Here is a 26,951-nt window from a genome sequence, read left to right on the forward strand (position 1 = left end):
TTTACGGGAAAACGAACGGACGTGTTTATATCGCTGTTCATTAATCGTGTTTCTGCAGTGGACGAAAGCAAAGAGGTGAGTAGCTGTTGTGATTCGAAGTGACGCATTCTGTGAACCCTGCACTGAAATCTGTAAACGTTAGGGGGAGAGCTCTAATTACCTTAATTACAGACATACCGAGATTTACTAAGACAAAATGCGAATAATTTTTATGGAGGATTTCCGAGTCCATTGCTAATATTTTAAAACCTACCGTGTGCACAGAATTAAATCATCATATATTTACAGTTTACATAGTTTCCCCCTTTTTTAAAATATGTTTCACCTTTTTTGTGTCCCGTTCTCACAAAATATCATGTTCTAAACTCTCCAGTCTCTTCACAGTTTTCAGTATATATTGCTTAGATGTATTTAAGCCAATCGCTTGGTGGGATGGAATTCATCTGCGTTGTCTTCAAATATTCTCGAAGCCATTTATTATTTTTATTAACTTAGATAAAATTGTTTGTCCTTGCCTGAATTTCTTAAACAAAATACTTAATAAAACAATGTAAATATTTATTTGCTACACATAATCTTAAATTAATTATTACTTAATATTCTTAATATTCTTTAATCATCTTTGGAAAATGAAAATAATATAAAATAAAATTATTTTGTTTGACTTCAGCAAAATCACTAATAACATCTTCCATAATTGAAATAAAAAGCACGTATAACGTAAACTGTAAATTTTAGATGCTCTATGAGAAAGAGAATAAGACCTTAATTTAGTAACATGTTTTGTGCAGTGCATAAGAACAATAATTTAACACGATCGGATATCGTGGACAGCAACATTTTGCGGGATGCATCAAAGATGGTCCAGTAGAACCGAAAAGATCTTATCTTATAAATCATAAGATATTAAAGCTGCTGATGCTAATAAAGATTAAATAAGAATCTGGAATATAATAATGAAGCCATTCGGCAAAAATGAAATATAATAATTTGTGTAGATATTAAATTAAATTAACTGAATGATGTGTAGGACCCAATGGCGCTTTTGTGATTTGCTGTTAGTAGCTCAAAGAATAGCCTACAGCGTCGAATGCCAGGCTAATTAATGGATAATGAACTGGAAGAGATGAAAAGCGACTGTAACATAATTTAAGGTAAGCTTACTATTCAAACATTTACCTGGAGGAACTGAGGAAAACAACAAAACTCTCAGTCAGGATATGCCGTCTCCAGGGGTAGATATTAACTTGGGACTTCCCAATACGAAGTAAGTGTGCTAACCACTCTGACGCGTTCATCGATTGTATTATGAACCTACAGACACCATTAAGACTAGAGAATATTTTAAAAGGTGAATAATTATGAACTGCATGCAGAAAACACTCGATGTATTTAATAATAACCATAATAACTGTGCTCTACACGAGTATATTTTATGGAATAAAATTAACTGTTTTAATTCAACACGGACTGCATATTTCAAGGTAAAATAATCACAAATTACCAAACGTTTACTGTATCTTGGGTTTTGTAAACTCACTCAAGAAGCCTGTCCCATTAGAGCACTGTACTCTCCTTCTCTCTGTTAAAATTTTCCCGTGGGGATTTTGGACGATGACTTTACATGAAGTAAACCTCATCCCGTAACACCGCTCTATCAAATTATCGGCATAACAGTGATTGGTCCGCAGGGTGTCCTAAAACTTAAGTAGCCGTCACCAAAGAGCACGGTTTAAGACCACGCAAGGGCTTCAACGTTGCTAGATTTGCTACGCTGCAAGTTCTCAACTGCCTTCACTCGCCTGGGTTATACTGTTCGTGTTGAAACGTTGTACGATCTTACTGTGACCTTGAAACATGCAGTTTCATGACTGATATTTATTTACAGTAAAATATGTGACATTACATGAGTCAAGACAGTAAGGAAGGCGTCGAACGTTTCATGTCTTCGAATGTTTTAGGTTGTTCAATGTCGCACAATCGATGCACACTATTACATGAAAAAATCAGTCTTTATTTCGTGCTGAGGCACGTGTTATTTATGTTTTCTGTTTCTTTATCCCTGCCTTATTTCACACCTCAATTTCTGAACGAGACTTTACTCCATTATATTATTTATATAAACGCTGTATACAATCAAATTAGCAATTGGCTTTTAATTTGCTAATGCCCACATTGCAGAAGCGCTATATTTCCTGTTAAAATGTCTGATACAGGCGATAATCTACTTTATTTAATACCAAATTTACTACTTTTAGAGATTTAGATAAGATTATAACATATTTATAGCAGATTTCGCTTGTAGATTATTCTCTCTTAGCTTAACTGAGTAGTTCATATTTTGGAACTTCATCAACTGCTGAAGTTGCACGACTCACAATTAAATAGCGTAGTATGATAATGAATTAATAAACTGATGTGGAAAAAGCAGTCGTGGCTTATTATAAGATTATATACTGACATTTTTAGAAGAGACTTTGGAAATCCACAACAATTCTATGTAGGCCGTGCACCCCGAAAGCAAGTCAGTCCGCTAACGCTGAGTTAACTCGCTAAATTGCGTTTCTCCTAATGTGTGATTTTGTTCAGCCCTACACACTTCATTTGACTAGCTCCTGAGTAAGTTTAATCCAGTTCACATTTTCATAACATGTTTTATATTACCCATTTCAATACTATCCACCCTTCTTTTTCTAGTTTTAAAAGTGTCGACTATTGATCAGACTATCACATCAAAATTTTGTATTTGTGTCTTCCAAATGAGTCAATGATTCAACCGACCGTATATTGCCCGATTTTATAATCACAACAATGCCAAGCAAAGTGTCCTAATTACAATTCCCATTTTCAATTTAACCCTTTAAATCCTAATTTTGCATAAACGATATTTAATAATTCAGACGGTACAGCCGGTGTAGCTCAGTCAGTATAGTGACTAGCTACGGACTGGGCGACCGGGGTTCGATCCCCGACGAGGACAGAGGATTTTTCCTCTAGCCTCTGCGTCCAGACCGGGCCCACCCAGCCTCCTCTACAATGGGTACCGGGATACTTTCCCGGGGGTAAAGCCGGGCGGGGCGTGATGCTGACCACTCACCCCCATCTAGTGCCGAGGTCAAGAATGAGTAGGAGCTATACCTCCACTCCTCCCAAGCGCCTACATGGCGTATAGTGGGACAGCTTTACTTTACTTACCGCAAAGAAAACACCACTTTTCGCCATGATAAAGATTAATTTGTTATTGATATTTAACGAAATAATTCCTGTTTAAACAAGGAATCACGTAAAACACAATAAGAAATATAGATTTATTTATTACTGAAGCAGCTGAGACATATAGTTATCACGTGGATTTAAAGGATTAATTAATCTGCCACGGATGTAAATATTTTCCTTTGGAATTTAGTTTCGAGTACTCATTCGTAACAGAGAGTAATAAATCTTATTTCAAGAGTAGCACACGAAGCATTATTCTAAATTATTTTCAGTTTATCTTAATGTTTACTGTCTGAAATGAAGAAGAGAATAAACTGATAAAAACTTTTCTTAACTTAAGGGGAATTTTGTTTTTATTTCTTACTTCTGTTTTCAGGAATTTAAATTTGTAAATATTTACAAATGGCTTCTGAGTTTTTGTTTCTTATTTATAACTTATAGCGTTTTTACGATGTATAAAGTAGTCATATAATTTTCTTTATCTGTGGTTATTTATTGCCTTGCAAAATAATTTCAGAGCTATTATTTGTATCTAGAAGAGTAATTTCATCAGCCTATACACGTACCACATACAGAAAAATGAGATATGAGGTTCTGTAGGCGGTGAAGATCTGATTGTGGTCTTCTGAACTGTGACGCCACGTAGTCTTGCATGTAGTTACTAACAATTCGGAGTTATTTTGGTAACCATCTTGAAGACAGAGACAATTCTTTGTTCCGAAACGTTGATTACCACCTACAAGACCGCACAGCGTCACAATCCTAGATTGTTCCGATTAATGAACGAGTGTGATTTTGCGCATGTGATGTCTACGTGGGTATCGGATTGTAAAACCTTGAGTTTGTTCCAGGAGATCTCGCTGGATGTGTTCATGAATGTGTACTGGGAGGATGTACGAGTCTTCATCGATAATGACGTCAACATATCAGATGAATACGTGGAAATCACTTGGGAAGACCGCCACAAAATTTGGATACCTGACCTTTATATTCGACAGCTTCGTGATATGAAAGTGCTTTCGCTCTTCCAAGAAATGACTTCCATCCGCTTGTATCGGAACAACACTTTTCGGGTTAGCATCGGGTGAGTTGGACTTATTTTAAGTAATAGCAGGCAATAGACCACTCGGGTGAATGGATGTTATTTTACTGAAGGTTCTTTAGGGCTTTCTTTTTTTAATATTACTGGCGACGGTTGAAGTCTAAAGCGTATTCTTTCAAATGCTAGGCTAGTACGCTTAATACTAGAGCACAGAGTTAGAGTCCCATAGGAAAAACTAATATTAAAAGTAAACAAAACATAAAAGTTTGTTCGTGTAACAACAATCATAACTTGAAGATGGAAGTAGAACCAACCACCGAAACGTCATGCGCATTAATATACCTCATAGAATGTACGTACAAAACACACAATTTTAAAATTAATCAATTAACCACTTTCAGAAACATTCAAGTCAGCTATTGTCACACTTTTAGAGAATCAAAAGATTAATTTACAGTAAAAATAGGGGTAATTGTTAAAAAACGCTGTACAGTTTGGAGAAACGTTGTGTTTACATATCGTTCGATACATCAATACACTATTCATGTAGAAGAGTCCTCATACAGAAGCTGTTAATATGGCCAGCTAGTCAAGAAAATTCCCGTATTTTGTAGAACCTGAATATTCATTATCGTTTTCACAAAAGCTCACCATCTGTCCATATCCTGAGCCAATCAAATCCAATCCTCCACATCTATTTCCCTGAGATCCAGTTTTTACTACCTTGTCACCTGGAGTAGATTTCAGAATTTTTCTCTTCCCTTCAGAGTCCCCTTCCAAATTTTACGCATGTCTCATCCTGCAGTGTATGCTACATACACCGCCCATCTCATCCTCCTTGATTTTAGCATCCTAATAATATCTGATGACGAGTTCATCATGCAATTTTCTCCACCTTCGTGTCAGTTAAACCCGTTTAGGTCCAGATAATTTCCTCAGCACTCTGTTCTTAAAAATCCTCAAGATGTGTTTTTCCCACAATGTGAGATACCAATCTTTACACCCACACAAAATGACAGGTACAATTACAGTTGTGCCATATTTAATCTCTGCGATATCAGACGGCTGACGAGAAGACAAAAGATCTTAACTGCATTGTAGCAAACAAACCGCGAATTTAATTCAGTTTCATTTCATTGCGAATGCAACAGTGGGCTACTTATCGAATAAATTATACACACAATCTCAACTGTAACGAAACTCAGGTAAATCGAGGTTCTATTTATTAACCAAAATGCTCCATTATTAGCTTGCTTATCATAATATCGCTGTGCGAAATCAACAGTTCTCCATAAATCAACACAAGCTGTCATGTATGAAAATGCTAGCGGACGTTATTATCTAGACGAAGCTACCGTTTAAGTCAAAATATTTCTATATAGTCTATCTGCAGCCATTAGCTGATTACTTTACTCTATCTCGATAGCGAGATCCGATTTGGTACGTCCATCGCCGATTAATTTCGGGGGTGCCGTGTCGCAGAATGCACGCAGGATACATATGTGGGCTAACTGAAACTTAAATTATTCCTCAATACTGGAGTGGCATGAAAGGGAAACAACAGGTTGATAAGAAAACTCGCGTTCTTATGTACTTTACATACAGGGAGGAGTAACAGCAACTACTTTATTTTTTACACATTTTGACCTTCATCAGTAAAATTTACTGGAATTCGTCCCATAATTTACATACATTTCCTTAGGGTTCGAGAAACATTTAACGACGCTGCATTAATTACGATAGTTATGTTGCGTCGAATGGAAATATTATAATAGGAAAGAACGGCAGGAAAAGCAGTCGTAGCCTATTTCAATGTAATATCTAAGAACGCGCCTGGAGATAATGAGAAAATACGAAATCATTAGTAAATTCCTGATTATAACAAACGGACTGGCGGACATTTGTAAATTATTATTTACAGATGGGATTCGCATTTTATTAAAAGCGTGCTCATTGTAAGAGAATTTCTAGCTAACATCATTTGCAAATGAACAGAAAATTGAATAAAAATATTTCAACCCAAGTCACAAACGTAGAACTACAAGGCTACCATCAACAGTTATTTAGAAGCGGCCCCATTCAACTGTACAGTCTGTTTAGTCATCAGCGGCATAAATCCCTGTCATCGTTCAGTGGGCACGCAGAGTTAAACATTTCAGTGTTGTAAGAACACTGAGTTAAAATGGTTGGGGGCTTCATCTTGGCTGGTCTCAGAGTAAAGATAGTGTAGTTTTAACTACACAGGTTTTAGTTTAAAGGAGCAGTGTATAAAGGGGCATTAATTTATGAATCAGCTTCGAATATGCAAATATTTGTAAACATTATGACGCGATTATACTAAAGTTCTTTAAACAGGAAAGCCTCTCGAAATGCAAAATTTGACTTTATACATTTAAGACCTGTTGAGTTCAATGTAACGTAATACATAAACACTGCTACAATAAATTTCGATAAGTAGGGTCTTGAAAAGCAGATAGTTTCAAAATTGATCAACAAACTTCATACTTTAAGATTAATTTTATTAATATCCTCCCGCCTACGTATGTTCCAAGTAGTCCCTTGCTTTCATATTATCCTGCACATGTGCAGGCCAATTAATTTTCCTCAACTTAATATTCGATTAAAAATATAAATTGTAAAGACCCTTATACAATTTTCCCCATTGCCTCCTACCTTCCGTCAAGTACTTCGTTTTCACAAATTCTCAGCCTGCCCATCCCTTAAAAAGAGATTATAATACACGACCATATGTATGTATAATAATAAACATAGCCTAACCTGTAACATAATTATACTCACCTTCCAGCAAGCGCTCGATGACACGTAAACTGCAAGGAAGTCACATAACCAACCACACAGAACAAAACACTCACGACGCATAACGTGCAACGCATTGCCAAGCACTGACTATAAAAAACACATCAACAAGTTCTGTGACAGAAGACGAAAAGGAAGCGAAGGTCATTTGGGGTGAAACAGGGGAGGGAGGAGAAGCAAATAGAAAATGCTCTTTAAGGGCTTGACTTTCAGTACTTCGTTACTGCCCGAAGAAACAACTGGAATGGCCTAAAGACACCAGCGACCTCACTCACGGCACCAAATCGCGTTCTGCCAACGCACAGGGCCTTTCGGGAACGAGTAATCGAACACTGCCCAAAGTTGCGTCGCTAAGTTTTTGTTATTAAGACACAATAGCGAAGATTACTACGTACGTTTGTAACAGATAAAATGGGACTTCTTATTTGTTTACGAAGATTAAAATAAGAATATGGGCATTTAAATTAGGCAAAACAAATTGGTGTGACTTCAAGATACAGCATAAAAATCATAACAAATAAAGTTGGCCTACATTTAGCGACTTTTGTCTTATAGGCTGTAACCCGACATAAAGTATCGCCTCCATCTTCAGTGTATAAAGGTGATACATGCCTCCAAAACGATGATGACCACCTACAAGCCTAGAACAGGGATTAGAAATTAGTTTTACCCTCGAGACGGACGAGTGGTCGATAAAATGACGAGGCTCACGAGAAACGTTACATAGGGCGCACCCAAAAATTGTTAAATGGCTAATTATAAAGATTAGCACTGGAACTGTGTTTGGAAATACTGCGTTCAATCTCGGCCGCGTTTTCTACTCACCTGGGGACATTTCATGGGTTTCCTCAGTATTTCTGGGCAAATGCCCAAAAAATTCCTTAAAATTGGGGACAATCACCTCGTACAAAATCCTTACCTAGTCACCATTCCTAATTATTTATCCATCACATTCTCAGTTCTATTATTTCTGTCATAGAGTTTATTGATGAAATACTGTCGATAACCAAGTATCAAGTTAATATAACCGCTACACTAACCCGGGGCTTGACCCCCCCCGCTTCATCGCACATTAATTTCGGAGACGTCCTCAGAAATTAATGTTATATATTTATTTGTGTTTTATTTTACGACACTGTCAGACCTCGTACTGCATAGCATCGAATGAAGGGATGTTTAACGAATACCGTAAGTGATATGGAAGGAAGCGGTCGTGACGTGAGATAATTTAGGTTTGAGTCACGGCATTTACTTATAAGGACTGAGGAAAATCACAAAGGACCTCTCAGGATAGTCGATCTCATGGCCGATATCTTAACTCGAGAACTGTCAAGTGCTATTCAGTCAGCCGCGACGTTGGGTAGAAATTCCTTTATACCCTTCATTTTTGGTTTGATGTGTCTTAGCGGGGCAGAGCCAAAGACAGGAATACGGTGGATCAGTGTAATGCAACAACCCTGAGCCTTGGCGTGACTACGTGTTGTAAGCATTAAACCTCTGCTTTCCGGTGGCAACAAACAGGGCAAGAAAATTCTTAGGCGTTGTCTAGTTTATACACCATGACCCACATAACCACGTAACAAAACCAAGAGACAGTATTTATGTTTGTTCGGGCTATTTAACGAAGTTCTAGTAATTGCAAGGTTTTGTTTAGCAAGGGACGAGTTAAGAATTATGTTATCGTGTAAGGTGAAATGAAAATTATTTTTTTTTTTCACTTTAACGAATACCGGCCCATATTTCGTTTGTATTCTGAACACTTCTGGAAACCAAACACGAAAAATACTTTTCTAGAATTAAAAAGTGAAATTTTGTATCACTGTAATTTATATCCATTTTGGTATTTCAAATCCTTATGAACATAAAGTACAGATTATGCATAACATTTTAATCTCCCAGTCCAAATGTTTGAAATTCTGAGTCTTTTTCTGAAGACAATTACTCACGAATATAAAAATCTGCCTTTTTATGTCAGTTAATTCTGACTCGCGGTTTAGATTATGAGCTTTGTGAAGAGCTAAATTTTAAAGCACATTTATGGCTAATGTTTCAGACACTATTCTCCCCAACTTAAGGCTTATAAAAGCGACTGTAAAACCTTTCACGTTTCACACGTCTTTTTATACACGGCTATTTGCAGGAACACAACTTCCGTGTATAATGGAAGTCACCTGTGTTCAGAGGACGCCGATAGACAAATAGAGAATGTTAAAATTAAAACCACGTGGAAAACAATGGCAAGATCTCACCTCTGTAAAATTATAAAACGGATTAACGAAGTGAGTCAATAATTTTCTTACATGCCCAATCACTACTCTCATGTAGCGAGACCAAGTCATTGGGAACAAAGAACAGAATATGACAATGGTTACTGGTCGCCGCGTTGTGAACCAGCTGTGCAGAGTAATGGATAAATTTACTTAACATCGAGGCTAGTACGGACGCACCTCTCGCTTTGGAATGGTTTGTAAAACTACGACGTTTACAAATCTCTCTCACTTTCTGTTGTTGTGTTCAGACGTGTTTGTGGTGAGCCCCTGTATAAGGGTTGAAAATGGGATGTTACCTGGAGGATTATCGGGCGAGAGTGGGTAGCTGGGCAGGTAGATGCTTGTGGCGTGGATTGCCTAGGCATGGTGACGCTAATCAAACTACTGGTCACTGCTTGGGGTTGACGATGTTGAATTCCTTGGTTATAGCTGTATTACTGGTAATCGGAGGAGTAGAAAGAAATCCCGGTCCTGTTGCGGAAGGGGATAGTTCTGTGAAACTTTTATGTACTGGCTGCGGCAGGAACCTAAGATCCGGAATCCAATGTGAGTCATGTGGACGCTGGTTCCATTATAGTTGTGGGAATGTGAAGTCTCAAGCAGCTGAAAGGGAGAACTGGAGCTGTGGTAAGTGCAGGGCTGCAAGTGTTCGAATGCTTCAGGATCAGCTAAATAACGCGCTGCGGCAAATTGATGAACTGATGATGAGAAACAATGAACTTGAAGAAAAGTTGCGAATGGCGGGAGCTGGGAAGACGGTAATAGTGCCGGAAAAGCGAAAGGCTGCAACGTGCATGGTGCTGGGAGACTCAATGGTGCGCAATGTTGGAGTAGAGCACACAGATATGACGGTGGAATGTTTTCCGGGGATTAGAACGGATCAGTTGCGCAGAAGAATAGAAGAGACGGATCTAGGCAGTCCAGAAACTGTTATTATTCACGTGGGTACAAATAACCTAAGAAAAAAGAAGGCTCAGGAGGCATTCTTAACTTCGGTCTTGCAAAGCGAAGGGAGAAGCTGGACAGAGTTTTACAAATCTGTTAAAAGACGTAAAGGTAATAGAGAAACTATTCCTGCAATCAAGGGCGTTAAAGGAAACCTCATCACAGATCAAATGGAAAAGGCCAACTCCCTAAACGCTTATTATGCGTCGGTATTCAGTTGCGAACGGATAATTTCGCTAAATAACCAGCTAATCCAATCAGCAGATTCAGATAAAACGTTTACCATTAGTATCAATATCATAAGGAAACGGATAGCAGCAATCGGGAAAAATAAATCCGTCGGACCAGATGGCATCCCCGGGGAAATTTTAAAGTTAGGTGGGGAAGCAATGATTCCATACCTTGCGCGTCTGCTGGAGGTAACGATGAACAACAATTCTATACCAGGGGACTGGAAGAAGGCTATAGTGGTCCCTATTTATAAAGGGGGAGATCGATCGGTAGTTGGGAACTATAGACCGGTCAGTTTAACCTCGGTGGTTTGTAAGCAAATGGAGCACGTTATAGCAGGGTATCTAAGGCAAGTCTGGGAAAGGAGTGAGTGGTTATATGAGGGGCAACATGGGTTTAGACCTGGGTACTCATGCGAAAGTCAAGTAGTCACGGTTTGTCAAGATGTTGCTGAGTCATTGGACGAGGGAATCAGGACTGATGCGGTTATAATAGATTTCTCAAAGGCATTCGATTTAGTCCCACACGATAGGCTGATTACAAAAATTGCTGCAACCGGTGTGGACTTGAGGGTAGTGTTATGGGTAAAGGAATTTCTCTTAGGACGCTCGCAAAGAGTAAGAGTGGACGGGCAACTATCCAATGAAGTCAGGGTAACGTCAGGAGTGCCGCAAGGGAGCGTATTAGGTCCCTTACTATTCCTAGCTTATGTTAATGATATTTGGAAAAACATTGATTCAAATATACGGCTTTTCGCTGATGATTGTATAGTATACAGGAAAATAATGGATAGTAGTGACATTGATAAGTTACAGACAGATATGAATAGATTATGGGAATGGGCGGTAGAAAATGAAATGAAGATAAATCCAGGTAAAAGTAAAGCAGTCAGCTTCAATAGAGCTAGGGTGAAGGATAAGCTGAGTTACTTTTTTGGGGATCAATTAATTCCAGAGGCAAATAGCTTTAAGTACTTAGGAATACTTATTCGCAGTGATCTGAGCTGGGCAGATCATGTGAATTATACACTAATTAAAGCATGGAAGGCTCTCCATTTCGTAATGCGTATACTAAAAAAGGGAAATAACAATACGAAACGTTTAGCTTATACGTCGCTAGTGAGACCGATACTTGAATATGGAGCTGTGTGTTGGGACCCTTACAGGGAAGGACAGGTAAGAGCCCTAAATCGGGTGCAGAAGAGAGCGGCTAAATTTGCAAATTTCACGAACGAATCTGGTTGGGAAACATTGGCACAGCGTAGATTGATAGCCCGAATGTGCGCCCTTTTCAAAGCATACACGGGGGGGGGGGGGGCTTGGAAAATGATAGAGGATAGATTATTAAAGCCATGGTACCTGGGCAGGGAAGATCATACTCGGAAAATTAGGACTAGGAAACAAAGAACGGATGTAGGCAAATATTCCTTTGTAAATTGAACCATAAGAAGCTGGAACCAATTACCTCCAGGCGTGCTAGAGTCTTTCCCCTGTAAATTAGGCACCTTTAGAAAGAGGGTCAGAAAAGTAGTTACAAGCTAAGGGTTATTAAGTTGGGAATAAATGGTGAGAAGGGAAGTGAAGTGTTTTAGTCTCCAAGTGATGAAGGGCTGTAGTTTTTTTTTTTGGGATAAAATTTTCATGTGCTGAGAGCGGACTTTATATTCTACTCTAAGTATTGTGATTAATTAGTGGATGTGTATTTTGTATGGTGTGTCAGATGTTTTATTTTGAGTGTGGTATGTTGTATTTTTGTGTCTCATTGTATTGTTGTGTGAGTGCATCAGTTCATGACGTTTGTAATACATTACAGTTATTGTCTTATGTCTAGGTGGTATTATTATTATTATTATTAATTTTTTTTAAGTTAAGTTAAGTTAAGTACTTTAGGTTGGATGGTTTTGTAATTTATGAATTGGTTGATTTTGAGTGGGATGTTTTTTTGTTGTGTCTTATTGTTTTTGTTGTGTCCTTTTTATTGTTTTGTTCTGTCTCTGTGTTGATGTATCTTATTGTTTGTTGTGTCTTTTTGTTTTTGTTGTGTTTTTTAATTGTTTTGTTCTGACTCTGTGTTGATGTATCTCATTGTTTGTTGTGTCTTATTGTTTTTGTTGTGCCTTTTTTTATTGTTTTGTTCTGTCTCTGTGTTGATGTATCTCATTGTTTGTTGTGTCTTATTGTTTTTGTTGTGTCATTTTTTGTTGTTGTTTTGTTCTGTCTCTGTGTTGATGTATCTCATTGTTCTGTTGTGTCTCATTGTTTTGTATCTTATTGTAGATCACTGCCACCGGGTATAAACCCATTTGCAGTCAATAATAAATACATATATATATATATATATATATATATATATATATATAAATCTGGATTCTGATTCCGTCTTCAGGGAAAAAATGGGGGGAGGGGGTAAAAGGGACGGAAAGCCTATGTTGGTCCCCTGATTGAGTTAGCCTCAGGTCAGGTCGAGCTCCCGAAACGTTATAGTTTTTAAAATTTTATAATTTATACGATGGACAAAGTGAAAAGAAAACAGTTTTGCATATTACAGCGCACCATCATCAAAAACCTTCAAACATAGACTAGCTATCTATTGTTTACTGACAGCTTATTTAATGAAGCTGTCGGAAGCTGAGGCCATCGGTCCATAGCGTCGAATAATGAAATGTTTAATGAATACTGAATTATACAGGTTGTTGAAAGAAGCGGTCGTGGCCTGTTTAATGCACTGACATGGTGTTTTCCTAGAGGCACCAGAGGAAAACGACTAAGAACTTAGCTCAGGACAGCCGGCTTCCTGACCGAGATTTTAACCCTGGAACTTCCGAATTAGAAGCAGTCGTAGTAATTACGCCGCCGCGGCATAGGCTATTTGTGGGTCTCATTCAAATAAAATGCGTTTCACATGTTGATTACAGGGAGGTAAAGCAAATCAATTAGCACCGTTTGTAGTGAAACCCTTGCATTCGGCAAGTGCTTGACATTTAATCTGAAATCACTTTCCAACTTTCGACGTCCTATGGTCTTTATCAACTTGCAATTCAATATCGAAAAGAAGTTGGCTGTCGATACACAATCACTGAACTGAATTATATCCTTAGCCACTGGTTTTTTGTATGGGGCTTGCTTATAGCCTTATAGAATCTAATGGGAAGGGGAGGGGGTTTGAAGGAGTAATGCATTAAACATTTCTGTGGGTTAGAATATAAGGTTAATGGTATATGAGACGAACTGTTCTACTGTTCAGCTGAGTGAAGAGGACGCTATCCTGAGCCCTGTGAATGCAGCAATGGCGATTTAGTGGACAACTGTGAAGACCCGCCAGAGTCTCATTAATGATACGATCTCAGCTTTCGTCATTTCAGACGTAAACCTTTCGGTCCTTTCCTTATTTTGCAAGGACAACTTTAAAATGGATCTTAAATAAATACGATGTGAGGACGTACGATGGATTCGTCTGGCTCAAAATATGGTCCAGTAACGAGCTCTTGTGAACATGGTAATTAACCTTAGAGGACCATAAAGAGACGGGGAGATATTCTTGACCAGTTGAATGACTATTAGCTTTTTTAAGAAGGGCTGTTACATGTAGATAGTTATAGAGAAAGACAGGCTTCCTGTATTATTTCTGAGTGTTTCCCTCCGCCTGACATATTTAATAGCTTTCGAACCAAGGGATTGAATTTTAAGAACTTGGTATAAACATTGTGGCACTGAATGCTACCCAACGTTTTTGCTTTTTGATTCATAATCACCAATATTACACCCTCACAGTAACACGTGAGAGGCCAAGGCAACGTTTTGTAATCGATATTCAGCTTTCCGTCTGATCGACATTGAAACTGCCCTGTTACTGAAATAGATCATGAACCAATGTACTTTGAATAGAACTCTCTTTGTATTTTAAACGTCACAAACATTCAAGAGAATATCTCAGGAAAACTAAGCGTAGATGAGGGGATAATATTAAAATCGATCTTAACGAAACAGTGTGTATAAGGTTGTGGACTGAATTCAGTTGCCTCTAAATAGGTCCCGACAACAGCCTATTGTGGACACAGAAATGACGGCTTTCTGATGTGATTATATCCACTTCCCCAATCGAGTAATCTTTAATAATAAGTAAAAATACTTTTGTCGCATTGTTTCCAGACATATTTAATGTACATCGGTCACCAAAAGCAAAGACCTGTCACAAGACGTAACCTACAAATTATATTAAAACAGACGGATTGAAAACATTTCATTAATTTCGTTGTGAAGCTCGTGTATGTTTGTTGTGGTTGTTCCTTTGGTAAAACACGGAAAGTTACAAGTTTTGGAGTTTGTAATTTCATTTCAAAAGTTGTCACTATTTTAAATTAAACTTCGTTCTCCGAATAAGACACTTGCTTTCACTCTTTAGTTCTATTGTTGTTCTCGGTTTTTCATTTTTCATTTTTGTCCCGTGTGACAGCATCATTAACTAGACCGAATACACTTGAATTAGCAATCATGCAACGAAGTCGATTTAGCACACACCATACCAAACCTTTGTTATTGTATGACGAACAAAAATGGATGCAACATTGTGTCTGGTAACCTTTTTTTCGGAAGGAAAATACAGATTAATTACTGTGTGTACATCGTAACGCCACACGTTAATACAGACCTACCTAATTTATTACCGGTAGTTCGTCAGTGATAGCACGCAAACCGATAACTATCATCTTTGTGGACTACTATTACAAGGTAAACCCCACGATCTGAATTTTATGAAGCCATTTTGGTCTTTGTGTGTGGGTTTCCTAAAAAAAGAGGGAGGGGAGGAAAAGTGGAGAGGTAGAGAAACACTACGTTTGCACGGAGGGTTAATGGATTTTTGCCGGCTCTGAACGTTAGTCCTTCTGATAAACGTAGATTGCAGATAAATAACCGTCCGAAAGTTGTCGAATTTGTGTCTAGGTAGCAGCAACTCTTTTAAATTTTTATTGTTTTGCTGTATTGGGGTTCTGAAAAAACAGTACTTATTTATTTATTCCATGGAGCGGAGTCCTTCCTGAGAAGCAAACATTCCCTCAGCCACCCAAGAAATTCCCAACATTTTATGGAACCCGAAGGTTCATTACCGTGTTCACAAAAGCCCACCACTGGTCCCTATCCTCAGCCATATGAATCCAGTCCATACCACCCAATCCTGTTTCTCTAATATAAATTTTAACAATATTCTCGCAACTACGTCTATGTCTTCCTAGTGGTCTCTTTCCTTCTGGTTTGCCCACCGAAACCCTGTATGCATTCCTCTTTTTCTTCAAAGCGAGCTACATTCCCTGCTAGCCTCATCCTCCTTTACATGATCAGTATAATTATATTTGGCGAAGAGTAAAACTTAGAAAGATCCTCAGTATGCACCGTTCTCCATCCTCCTAGTATTTCATCGTTCTTAGCACCCTGTTCTCATACACCCCCAGTCTATGTTCTTCCCCCAGTGTCAGAGACCAAATTCCACACCCATCTCTGCGTTTACTTCTAGACCAACCTCCTTACCAAAGCCAATTAGAGCTTCTTCGAGGTGCATGTCTTTCCTGAAGTGTCTATAGCCAGAGACTGTGGCCTGCTTTCGCGTACTTTGTACGTCGTGCTTATAATGCGCATTTGTCCATTCATTCGTTATTTGTCCAGTAGATCTGTTGTGATTTTTTTGTGAGTATATCAAATGAAATTATTTAATAAATTACTTTTTAACTTCAAGGTTTTTGTATTTAAACTAAATTACTTTTTTATATTTTCAGATTTAACTAGGATAAATTTGAATCAGTTTTTCATAAACATAATCATTATTATAAAAGTGACATCTTTCTCCTCTTTTAATGGTCCTTGTGAAAGAACAAACTTGTATTAAAAATTATTGTAATATAATGTGAAAATATTCGTTCAGACCTTTTTTTCCGGCATAGTGCTCCGAGATAACCCAGTTTCCATACCCCGATAGAGAATGCTAGAGTACCGGTAGAAATAAAATTCTACTTTCACCACTCGTTTGCGGTATTTTTAACACCTATTAGCTGAAGAGTCCAGAACAGGGGTCGGCAAACATTTTTCTAAAGGACCAGATAGTAAATATTTTAGGCTCTGCGGGCCAAGAGGCAAACTCGAGGATATTTATATAGGTAAACCTACTTATGTAACAAGAAAAAACCAAGTTTTAACAAATTTATTGAACAAAATGTAACGTAATAATATTAAGTAGACTACAATTGTTTGAAATATAGCTCTACTAATGAGAAGAATGGAATTGCCTGTTATGAGATGACATTTCATCAAACTGAGGTTTAAATTCAGTACTTCCTATCATCAAAATTGATTGTAAATGTTCATCCGTTAATGCTGACCTGTATTGAGATTTCACATATTTCATCTTTGAAAATGTCTTTTCACACAGGCAGGTGCTGCCAAATACAGACATAAATCCCCGAGCATATGATCTTAATTGACCGTATTCATCGCTTGGAAGACATTTATATAATTCTTTCTCTCAACTACTCAACTCGGCCGTTTCGTTATGGCGCGTACTTTGAAATTTCAAAGAATTTAAATATGTAGAATCCGTTCTTAGCTCGCGGGCCATACAAAAAGAGGCGGCTGGCCGGATTTGGCCCGCGGGCCGTAATTTTCCGACCCCTGGTCCAGAATAATGATTGTCAGTTTCAATGACGTAATTAAACACGGTGAATTATGACATCATATCCGTGATAAAGTGCCAAAAGGCGGAACTGGTCACACGGAACAGGCGATTGTATTGAGTGTCGAGTGAGTAACTTCGGAATGAGGAAACCGACGCACTCGACAAAAATTCGGCTCCACTGAATTGTCGACTACAAATCCCACATTTCTTTAGTAAACTGAATCAAAATGGATGTAAGATTAAACACCGAGCTTAATGCCAGTCGGAAATAATCAGTACGATTCGTGTTGAGACTGAGAAAATTAACGTAAAGAAAACTCTTCCTTTGTTTCAGTGCCTCTGTAATCATCAAGTGTGATATGGATTTCGTCCTTTACCCCTTGGATGTACAGAAGTGTGCTGTGGATTTTAGTAGTTGTAAGTACACTTCATTACCATACCAAACACACACGCTGGATAAACAGACATTCATCTTTCTAGTTAATACTAGAAGCAATGGATATCAGATCATTATAAAATATGCATATGGTCCAGAATTACAAAGACGAATGTTAACCCTCTGTGGCCAAAGCTCATCTAAATTAGATTTAAGAGTTCAGTCCGTACCGTAAATAACGCCACAATTCACCATTACTAAGATCAACTAGTTAACGCTGTTTAAAAAAAATTATCACTGTTCATTTTTAGAATCATACAAAACCTATAAATTCAAAACACAACAACTTATTGTTAGAGCAGATGGTACATTTTGTTACCACTGGGATTCAAAGGGTTAAATAAGACCTGTGAGGTCTTAGTAGTCTAACGTGCAATGAGCGTAAGTACTCAAAAGTCCTCCGTTTTACTAAAATTCGTTAAATGATGACGAAGTTCAAGAAAGTTTAAAGCAATTGATAACCGCTTTGTTTTCAGTGAGAGTAAACGTTACTTAAGTTACCTATTAGATGTACATGAAGATAATGATGTTAACCAGAGTGAAATGCGTAGTCTATACCTGAGTCAGTACAACCTACAATTTTCTTTTGGAGACTGAAAAGTTGAAAATACAGAAATTATAATAACAGGTACTAGTCAAATTCTGGCATAACGTGTTAAAGCAGGAGGCAAAGGGTTGGGTTTTGAGAACCACAAACATTCGTTTGGTTTGGAATAAGGAAGCATGAATAGCCAACAGTGATATAATATATTTTACAAAACGGTTAATAAAAATGACTTTCGTAATTTTTCAGTAATACCACTCTTTTAATTTTCAGAGAACATTTTATCGAACATATTTCTTTTAAAGTTATCTCCTTACATACACGAAATTTACTGATGCTTGTCAGTGTGAACTCCGACGTAAAACTTCAAGTACTGATCAGATAATCTGCATCAGCTATACACTGAAGCAAAATGGAAATGCTTGAGTTATTTATAGACTTAAAGCATATTATATAATAGTATATGTATCTAAGTACGCATCTGTCTTGTTCTTACCAATTCCATCGTACAGCTCTCTGAGTAAAACAGCGTTTCATCGTACACATACTAGTTTATAATTAGAACAAAAATATGCGATAAACTTGTGCGGACCTATCTGTGAGTGTCTAGGCACAACAGTCACTAAAACGCTTTAGCTTTCTAGGTATTTTAAAGCTGTGGTATTCAACCTTTTTTGTTCGCGTACCCCCAGATATAATTTCTCTTCAACTTCGTACCCCCAAAGTCGTTGGTGTATAATTCAAGTTATACATAGTATATAATCTCACAAATCGAATATTCTTACGTCCGGTTCTCATGTGGCTAACCCTAAATCTAGCCCTGATTATTCAGTGTTTATCATAAAATAATATATTTTTTTTAAATTTCACGTACCCCCTACTATGTCTTCGCGTACCCCAGGTTGAATACCACTGTTTTAAAGGATAGTTACCCACGCGGTATAACAATTAAGTATCTTAAAAACAATTCTGTGGGATGTGAACCAACTTAAAATGAATACACAAGCAGTGATATCAAAATGATATATTATTAAAAAGTTGTTTTGGAAAACAGAAACTCAAATGCTTCCTTCCTCATACACTACACAGTAAAAATAATAAATTAGTAACTATACTAATTGTGTTACTCCACAGACAGAACAGAGTACTCGTTGAGATTACATATATCACGGCCTAGTGTCTAGCACCCCTGCATTTTATTCGGAAGATCCCGGATTCAAATGTCGGTCGAGAGATCGAATATACTGACTGAGGCTTTAATGGTTCTTCTCACCATCCAGGCAAATACCAAGATGAAGCATTAACATTGAGTTCAACGGCTTCCTTTCATATTCCTTCCTGTTAATTGATTATCCAATCATTCGATTCTACTACAAGCCTATCGTCTGAACCACTGAGCACACCGTTAAATACACCATTAACATAAATCCGGGAAGAGATAATTGCTCAACCGGGTAAGAAACTTCCTACTATGGAACCGGAAGGTTCATTACCGCCCGCAACTGGACCCTATTCTGTTCTTCCCCATAGGGGTTTACTGTGTAAGACTTCTTGTTTACGAAGCGGTGAGGATGGTGATGTACATGTGGGTTTTGCCACCGTGAAAATCTCACGTAGAAATATTTTTGTTTTTTTCAGATAAATACACCATGACGGACATGAATTTCAGCTGGCACTCGCCACCACTCAGTTTGCCAAGTGACTTTGGAGATGGTTATCGACTACCGAAGTATGTCGTATCCTTTACCACGGAAGACAAGAACCAGATTATACATTACGGCGAGGGTATGTGCATACGTACTGAAATAATATTACCACATCTTTGAAGATCTCTTGTGTTTCAATACTATTTTAGTGATCAGTTACTACTTCTGGAGTGTTTCAAAAGATGTTGAGAACCACCTATAGTGGCAAGTCTGTCCAGGACCTAAGATACGTGACGATCTAAACAAAAATCAGTGTAACACCTACATTAAATTCTGCCAAGCCATTTTCATTTTGTTGTAATATGCTTTGTCATGTTTTAACAGCAAACATTAACTTCTTACATACGTATTTATGTTCTTTCAATTTACTCCACATATTTTGATGACTCGATATAGGCCAACAGTACTTCTACCACATAACTTTCACTATATATGCAATTCATTCACTTCGTTAATTTTTAAACATTGCTTCACTCAAGAGGCAAAATGAACTTCTACATATAATTTTGATCTTTCTGGCAGATTTCGGTAAAGTATCATATGCGAGTTTCATTTACTTCATATGAAGTTCTACTTTGCTTTTGGGCGTTCTCACTAAGCATCAGTCTGACTGAAGAAATCTTCTATAAAAGTTACAGACATCCTTAAAATATACATGCTCTGACTTGTACATAATTTGAATAAACACCTGTTTATTTTGAGAAAATTATGGGTTATGGCTGCATCTTTTTGCCTGTATATCCATCACTGACCATACTGTACAAACCCCTGCTACTGTTCTGGCACCCAGCTGATGGCCACTCCAGCAAACTTCTGGTAAGTGACTTGCTCCGAGGTTCCAATTCACAAAGTTCAGCGGCCAAAAACACTGGAACGCGGCATAAGACCTGAGTCCTGAGTCATTCATTACAACCCTGAAACAAAATTCTACAGTCTTCAATAATGATGATGATGATGATGATGATGATGACAAAGAAGAAAGAAGAAGAATCCCAATCTTCTTTCTTAGTATCATAGGAACTGCTGTTTATAAGTTTGTTCCTCCACAGCAAACAATCAACCATTTGACCTTCAGTAATAAGCGTTGGATGTTCGACCACGTGAGTGGAGTTTACTACAGAATGAAATTACCTTTCCACAGAGCTCTTTCTTTGCAAAAGATTTTGGTTCAAAACCAAATGCATCAGAACATTCATCATACTTTCCTAATCTAGCTTGGGCAATTTTTTTTTTGTGTTTTCAAAACTGAGTGTTGCTAAAATTAACCCAATTTTTCAATCAACTGAAGCCATTCTGATCATTGTGATGGTTTAAGAGTAACTGAATTCCAGCATTTTCCAGGCTAAGCGTCTGTAAATTCAGAAGAAGAAAACTTGGTGACTAACCAAACCCAGTAGACTCAGCATGTCAGAGCTTTTTTGTGCAGTTTGGGCACCAAATGTACTCAGTGTTCAAGTGGGCTTTAAGAAAACAGCACACCACAGGAGCTGCATAAATTTTGGCATTTTCTATAAAAATATACCTAATTTCATTTTAATAACTTTTGTACAAAGGCAAATTTCTTGAAACTGTTCACAAAAATAAGGGATGCAACATAAAATATTTGCCTCATTATGTTTCATAATTTTTAACTGAAACTTTCGTTTCAGGAAGTATGTAGTGACGTAAACTAAAATTACTCTGCTCAGTTTTTGACAAAGAATTATTCAAAATCCATTCACTGAAAGTGCCACTACTAGGTCCTGGAAAGATGAATGAATATGAGTTTTGTGCACAGCATAAATAACACTTCTGAATTTATTTCTCATAGGCAATCATTCAACTGCTAGAATGAACATTATAATGAGAAGAGAGCTCCGGAGTTACTTGCTGGAGAGCTACTTGCCAAGTTCATTGTTTGTCATTATGTCTTGGGGAAGTTTTGTGGTGATTCCTGACATGGTGCCTGGCAGAATGGTACTCCTAGTTACCACACTTCTCTCCCTTGTCACCATGTTTGACACAGTAAGGTGAATATGCCATTACACCTTGCAATGAGCAACACAAGTGTTAGGAAAGATATGACACAATTCATGAAAGAAACGGATTTACAGGAATTGCTAAAGTCACAGTCACTAGGTTCCCTATATAAAAACAGGCCTACCCATTGAATCATGTTATGTAAACTTAAAAAATGAATATTCTTTACTGAGGAATGCACATTATTTTTATACTTAATGAAGTGAAACAAAAGGAAATATCTATTAAATGAATATTTTTCAACACACTGTAGTAAGGCACTGGTAAACAGGCATTGTGGAGAAAGTAAATTGTTGCCAAATAAACTGATTGGCATGACATAATCTTTGACCACAATGATCAATTTCAATTAATTAATATTGTAGTGAATGTTTACTGAACTAAGCTAAAAACAAGTTATGTAACTTACTCTTAATTTTTATGCAAGTATATCAGTTTATGCAACTCTTCTTGCCTCTATTTGAGATAACCTCAAAAAGCGTTTGTGCCTGTATGTAAAGTGGTCAACAAGATCAATTATCAAAATTAAAATGTTTTGACAATTTTTAATAAACACTAATATTAATTTTAACTGAAATTTGGTTATCCAGGCTAGAGTAGATTCATGCATATGGTATGCTCTGTCACATTAAATGTACATAACCTCACCATAATTTTCCCACCACAATAAATAGGATGCAACTGAACAACAGCACAATAAAATGGCTCAATGGTCAATCTTATTACAACAAAACTGTCTTGGAAGAACAGTTTTAGCAAACACTTCTTTAATACGCAGGCATACATGCAAATCTAACTAATAATCATCTCCACTGAATCAGATGAAATATGACGTTACAGAGTTTGCAGGTACAAAGGAAATAAATATTGAGGTACTTGATGTAAACAAGAAACATCTGATTCTTATAACTCTTTGTTATAATTTTATTCTGTAGGATATGTTGTTATAGACAGTTAGGGTAACAGGAAAATTTGTTCACCTTAACACCAGGTGCAGAACTTACTACGGGTTTGCTGACAATAAAATTACACTACTTAAGTTAAGGCTGCTGTTAATGTATTATTAACCAACTGCAATAAAACCACAGTACAGTTTAAATGCAAATCCAAGAATGATCAAAACAGTTGTAATTGCCATTCAAAAGATTAGCATACCTACAATTAGGACAGGGAAGGAAAACCTTTGCTTCAGGAATCATGACATTTGGAGCTAACTATGAACATTTTGTTCACAGAAATAACTCACCAAATGCATTGGAACTAAAATGCATTGAAGTATGGCTCATATCCTGCACACTGTTTGTGTTCTTCGCATTGCTGGAATACTTTGTGGTGTTGTTCGGAATCCGTTATGATAAATTCTGGCGCCACAAGAAACAAGACTTAGAGAGGATAAATGCAACAACCTGGGAACGTCCCAATGAAAATTCTCAGCCAGCACTAGCAGCAGTAGCAGCAGCTGCAGCTGCTGCTGCATCTAGTAACAACACTAATGCTAACAATCACCATTGTCCCCCACAATTACCTCCATTGTTGCATCATCGAGCCACTAATAACCGAGTGGATAACTTGAAGTTATTTGGTGGCAGCAGTAAAATTATGCCCCAGGAGGAGATGCAAGATCACCATACTAAAGAGATGGCCTCACCTCGATCAACAATAATTAGGGTAAGTTGTAGAGACAATGGTATTTTTCTAGATTTACATAAAGCTCCAATCTTTATCAGTATATATAAAACTGTACATACACAAACTGATTAATCATAAGCTTCTTCCAACCATGTGTCTGGTTGGACTTACTGAAAAACTGTGTTTGTCATTGAACATTTCATACTTCTAATTGTATATGATATTCAAAGAAATGTAATGTATTATATTACATAAACTACAGACTGTATAATATAGGTTTTTATGACACTTGTCACAAATAGCATTTCTCCAAAATCCATCTAACATTTAATGACACTACCAACAGACATTCATGTCTTCCAGCTATGATGTGACAAACAATGGAACAATTGAGCAGACATGTTAGATGAGCAGCTGAAATGGAATAAATAGGGGGCAAACACAGACATATAAGTATATGTATCTTTTCTTAAAGAAAGTAGGATAAAAATACAAATTCAGACGAAGAGTTCCTCTATTTTAGACTGGTAAACATGTAATTTGTTACATGTAATAACACTGTTGTAAAACTGGAGAAAATTGCATAATGGGGAGCTCCACTACTTTTACTCTTTAAATATTATTACAATTTGAGGATGACATGAGCACACCATACAACACATGGGGAGAGCATACAAAATGTTGATAGGAAAGGAAGAAATCACTGTAAAGTTCAAGGCATAGATGGGATGATAGTATTAAAATGGATGTTTGAACAAGATGGGAAGGTGTGGACTGGATTCATGTGGCTCCAGATAGAGACAAAAGAACATGGTATGCACCTCTGGGTTCCATACAGGGCAGGCAAATTTTTGATTACTTAAACAACTGTTAACTTTTCAAGGACTTAGTTTATTGGTTATTGTTGTTATTAATCCTATAGCATGTATTTACAAAACAATGAAGTTTTGTTGTTTTATTTAATGGCATTATGGCAACTGAAATAGAAATGACAAGATGATCATAAACTGAGTTAGTAACTGTATGAAAAGAGGCAGTTACAACCTACTTTAAGGCTACTCTCCCTGCATTTTCCTGAAAATTAAAAAAAATTCTCTTTTTACAGCTGTTTAGCAGTTAACATTCAAACTGCAGACCTTCTTAATACAAAGCCAAGTATTAACCAGTACACCACAAACAGCATTACTGACAACAACAATAATAATAATCCATCTTTTATCATTGGTGTGTTGTATCAATAGCCAATGTGTGAAACTTTACCTTTGCATTCCACACAGTCATTCATGGCATGATGCTAAAACTCAGAAAAACATTATACATCACTAATTACATGAAGAAGAGTCCTTCTTAAGTAGCTGATTGTGACACAGCTAGTCAATAAATTCTCATTAAGACCAGAAAGCCTTCAAAATGCTGAAGATTCTTTGAAGTTCATTAAGGACTGTGAAAGAAAAAACAGATCATATTCGATTAATATGACAGAAAATGAAAAAATTATAATACAGTTACATATTTGTGTCTGGAAAACATAATACATTGTTTATGATCACTATAGGATCGACATCCTGCTGGGGGTGAAGGCCCAGAACCACCAGCCAGGCGGAAGTTCCGGATGGTAGCTGAATTTGTGGTTCTTTATTGTGGTTCACAACGAGGAATGGTGGATCAGGTTTCCTTGGTACTCTTCCCCATTTGCTTCATTCTTTTCACAATTATATATTGGATATCATATGTGAGTGAATCAAGAATACGTGCAAATGTTTGACAGAAAATGTTAAGCATTATAAGATACAAGAAGTTCATTTTCATAATTTCAAGAATACTGTGCATCAGAGCCTGACATAAGATTAGTGAAATCTGTGCAGTGAACATAATACTGAAATAAGTAAAAAAGTGTTACACAAAGACATAAAATAAGTGCAGTATGTTCTGTAAAAAGCAGACAACTCATTATCATTACTAGAGTAGTTAAAATTTTGCAAGTAAAATGTTTTATTTAAAAAGAGAACTCTTTTCTAAAATATTCTGACCAAGTAATTAAAATTACTTTGCAACATTTAAAATTACAAGTCTCTTCCAAATTTCAATCAGATTTTCTTAGTAATTTTAAGACAATATATGACATCAAAGTTTGAATGTGTACATAATATGATTCTCACAAATGAGTTTCTTTAAATTTATCTTAGCTGTAGTATTTTTTCCAATAATAATTGTCAATTTACTATTTAAAAATATTTTCTACTGTCTTTCAGCATAATTCAAATAAATATAGAATACACATTCCATCAGAAATCATCATGCAACCATCCATATTGTGCCTTTTTGAACACTAACGTTAAGGGACTCCTGGAGCACCACAGCCAACAATCATCATTAAGTTGTAATAATTTTAATAAGTTGTTAATCATTGTTATATATACCAACAAGTGCCAAAACTAATAGTACAAATTCACTGTACTTCACTTACATTTATGTGCAACTGTTATTTATATTATTTGTGGTTAAAACATATGAAGGAGGCTCTGCTATACTATCAATAAAAATGCAACTTCCCTTTATGAAAGCAACACAAAAAACACCACATCCACATATGCAGCATATAGTATAAGAACACACACTTAAGTAATCAAATGTCAGCTTTGTAAAACTGCTAAAACCACTCTATAGACTTCCCATATACCTAATTCCTTGTCCTTCTGGGAACAAAATCTCTTTTATTCAGTGACAAATAAGCAGTTACATTTTTATGAAATTCATAAAAATAACAGTCAAGATATTCAAATATTTTATAAGATATTTTTGACTTATCACTCTGTTTTGTCAGGTTCTACAAGGATGTAAATGTAAACTGAGATGACTACACAGTTGGTGGTAATTCATAAAAACACATTTGCATAACCTTTACTGTACAATTCAGCTAGACCAAGTTCTAGTAAGGGACAACTAAGCTTGTGGCTGGCTGGCTTAACTGGCCACATACATCTATAAACTTTACATATAATGGCCAGTATAATGGCTGCACAATTTAAAAGGTTAGAAATATTGCACACAAAAGAACATCTTCACTAGCCCAATGTTTGTCTGAGGCCAACTGGAAATCTTATTTGACACTCTTTCTCAAAGTGAAACTCTGTTAATTTAAACATGTGACGTAGAGCCTCCTTCAAGATATGAAAGCTTTTCTTCCCAGGCCTCACAAGAGTCATAAGAATAATGTTACATCATTATCAGATCTCTATATGTAATAAAAAGTTTCATCCTTGCGTATGCATGGATAAAAAGATGCTCACAGTTTGAAGCATTATATTTAAAAATGTATAAACATGAAGTATACTACATTGTAATGAAAACTGTAATTTTTAGTCAGCATATACTTCAACAAACATTTTAATACTTGAATGAAGAAAAAGAATATAATGCATTAATGGTGTAATTA

General features: G+C 36.8%; 1 protein-coding gene across 1 annotated transcript; it reads left to right on the top strand.

Annotated features, from left to right (window-relative positions):
• LOC110827493 (gamma-aminobutyric acid receptor subunit beta-like) lies at positions 1-26,951 on the top strand. Its single transcript, XM_087341863.1, has 7 exons — positions 1-75; positions 4,068-4,300; positions 17,516-17,598; positions 19,800-19,946; positions 21,678-21,876; positions 23,122-23,554; positions 25,071-26,951. The coding sequence occupies exons 2-7, from the start codon at positions 4,089-4,091 to the stop codon at positions 25,278-25,280; spliced, it is 1,284 nt and encodes a 427-aa protein (XP_087197989.1). The 5' UTR covers positions 1-75; positions 4,068-4,088; the 3' UTR covers positions 25,281-26,951.

Source organism: Zootermopsis nevadensis, unplaced genomic scaffold (genome assembly GCF_977971745.1).
Source record: "Zootermopsis nevadensis isolate Lab colony 2312 unplaced genomic scaffold, Znev_1.0 Znev_ptg000094l, whole genome shotgun sequence".
Classification (NCBI taxonomy): domain Eukaryota; kingdom Metazoa; phylum Arthropoda; class Insecta; order Blattodea; family Termopsidae; genus Zootermopsis; species Zootermopsis nevadensis.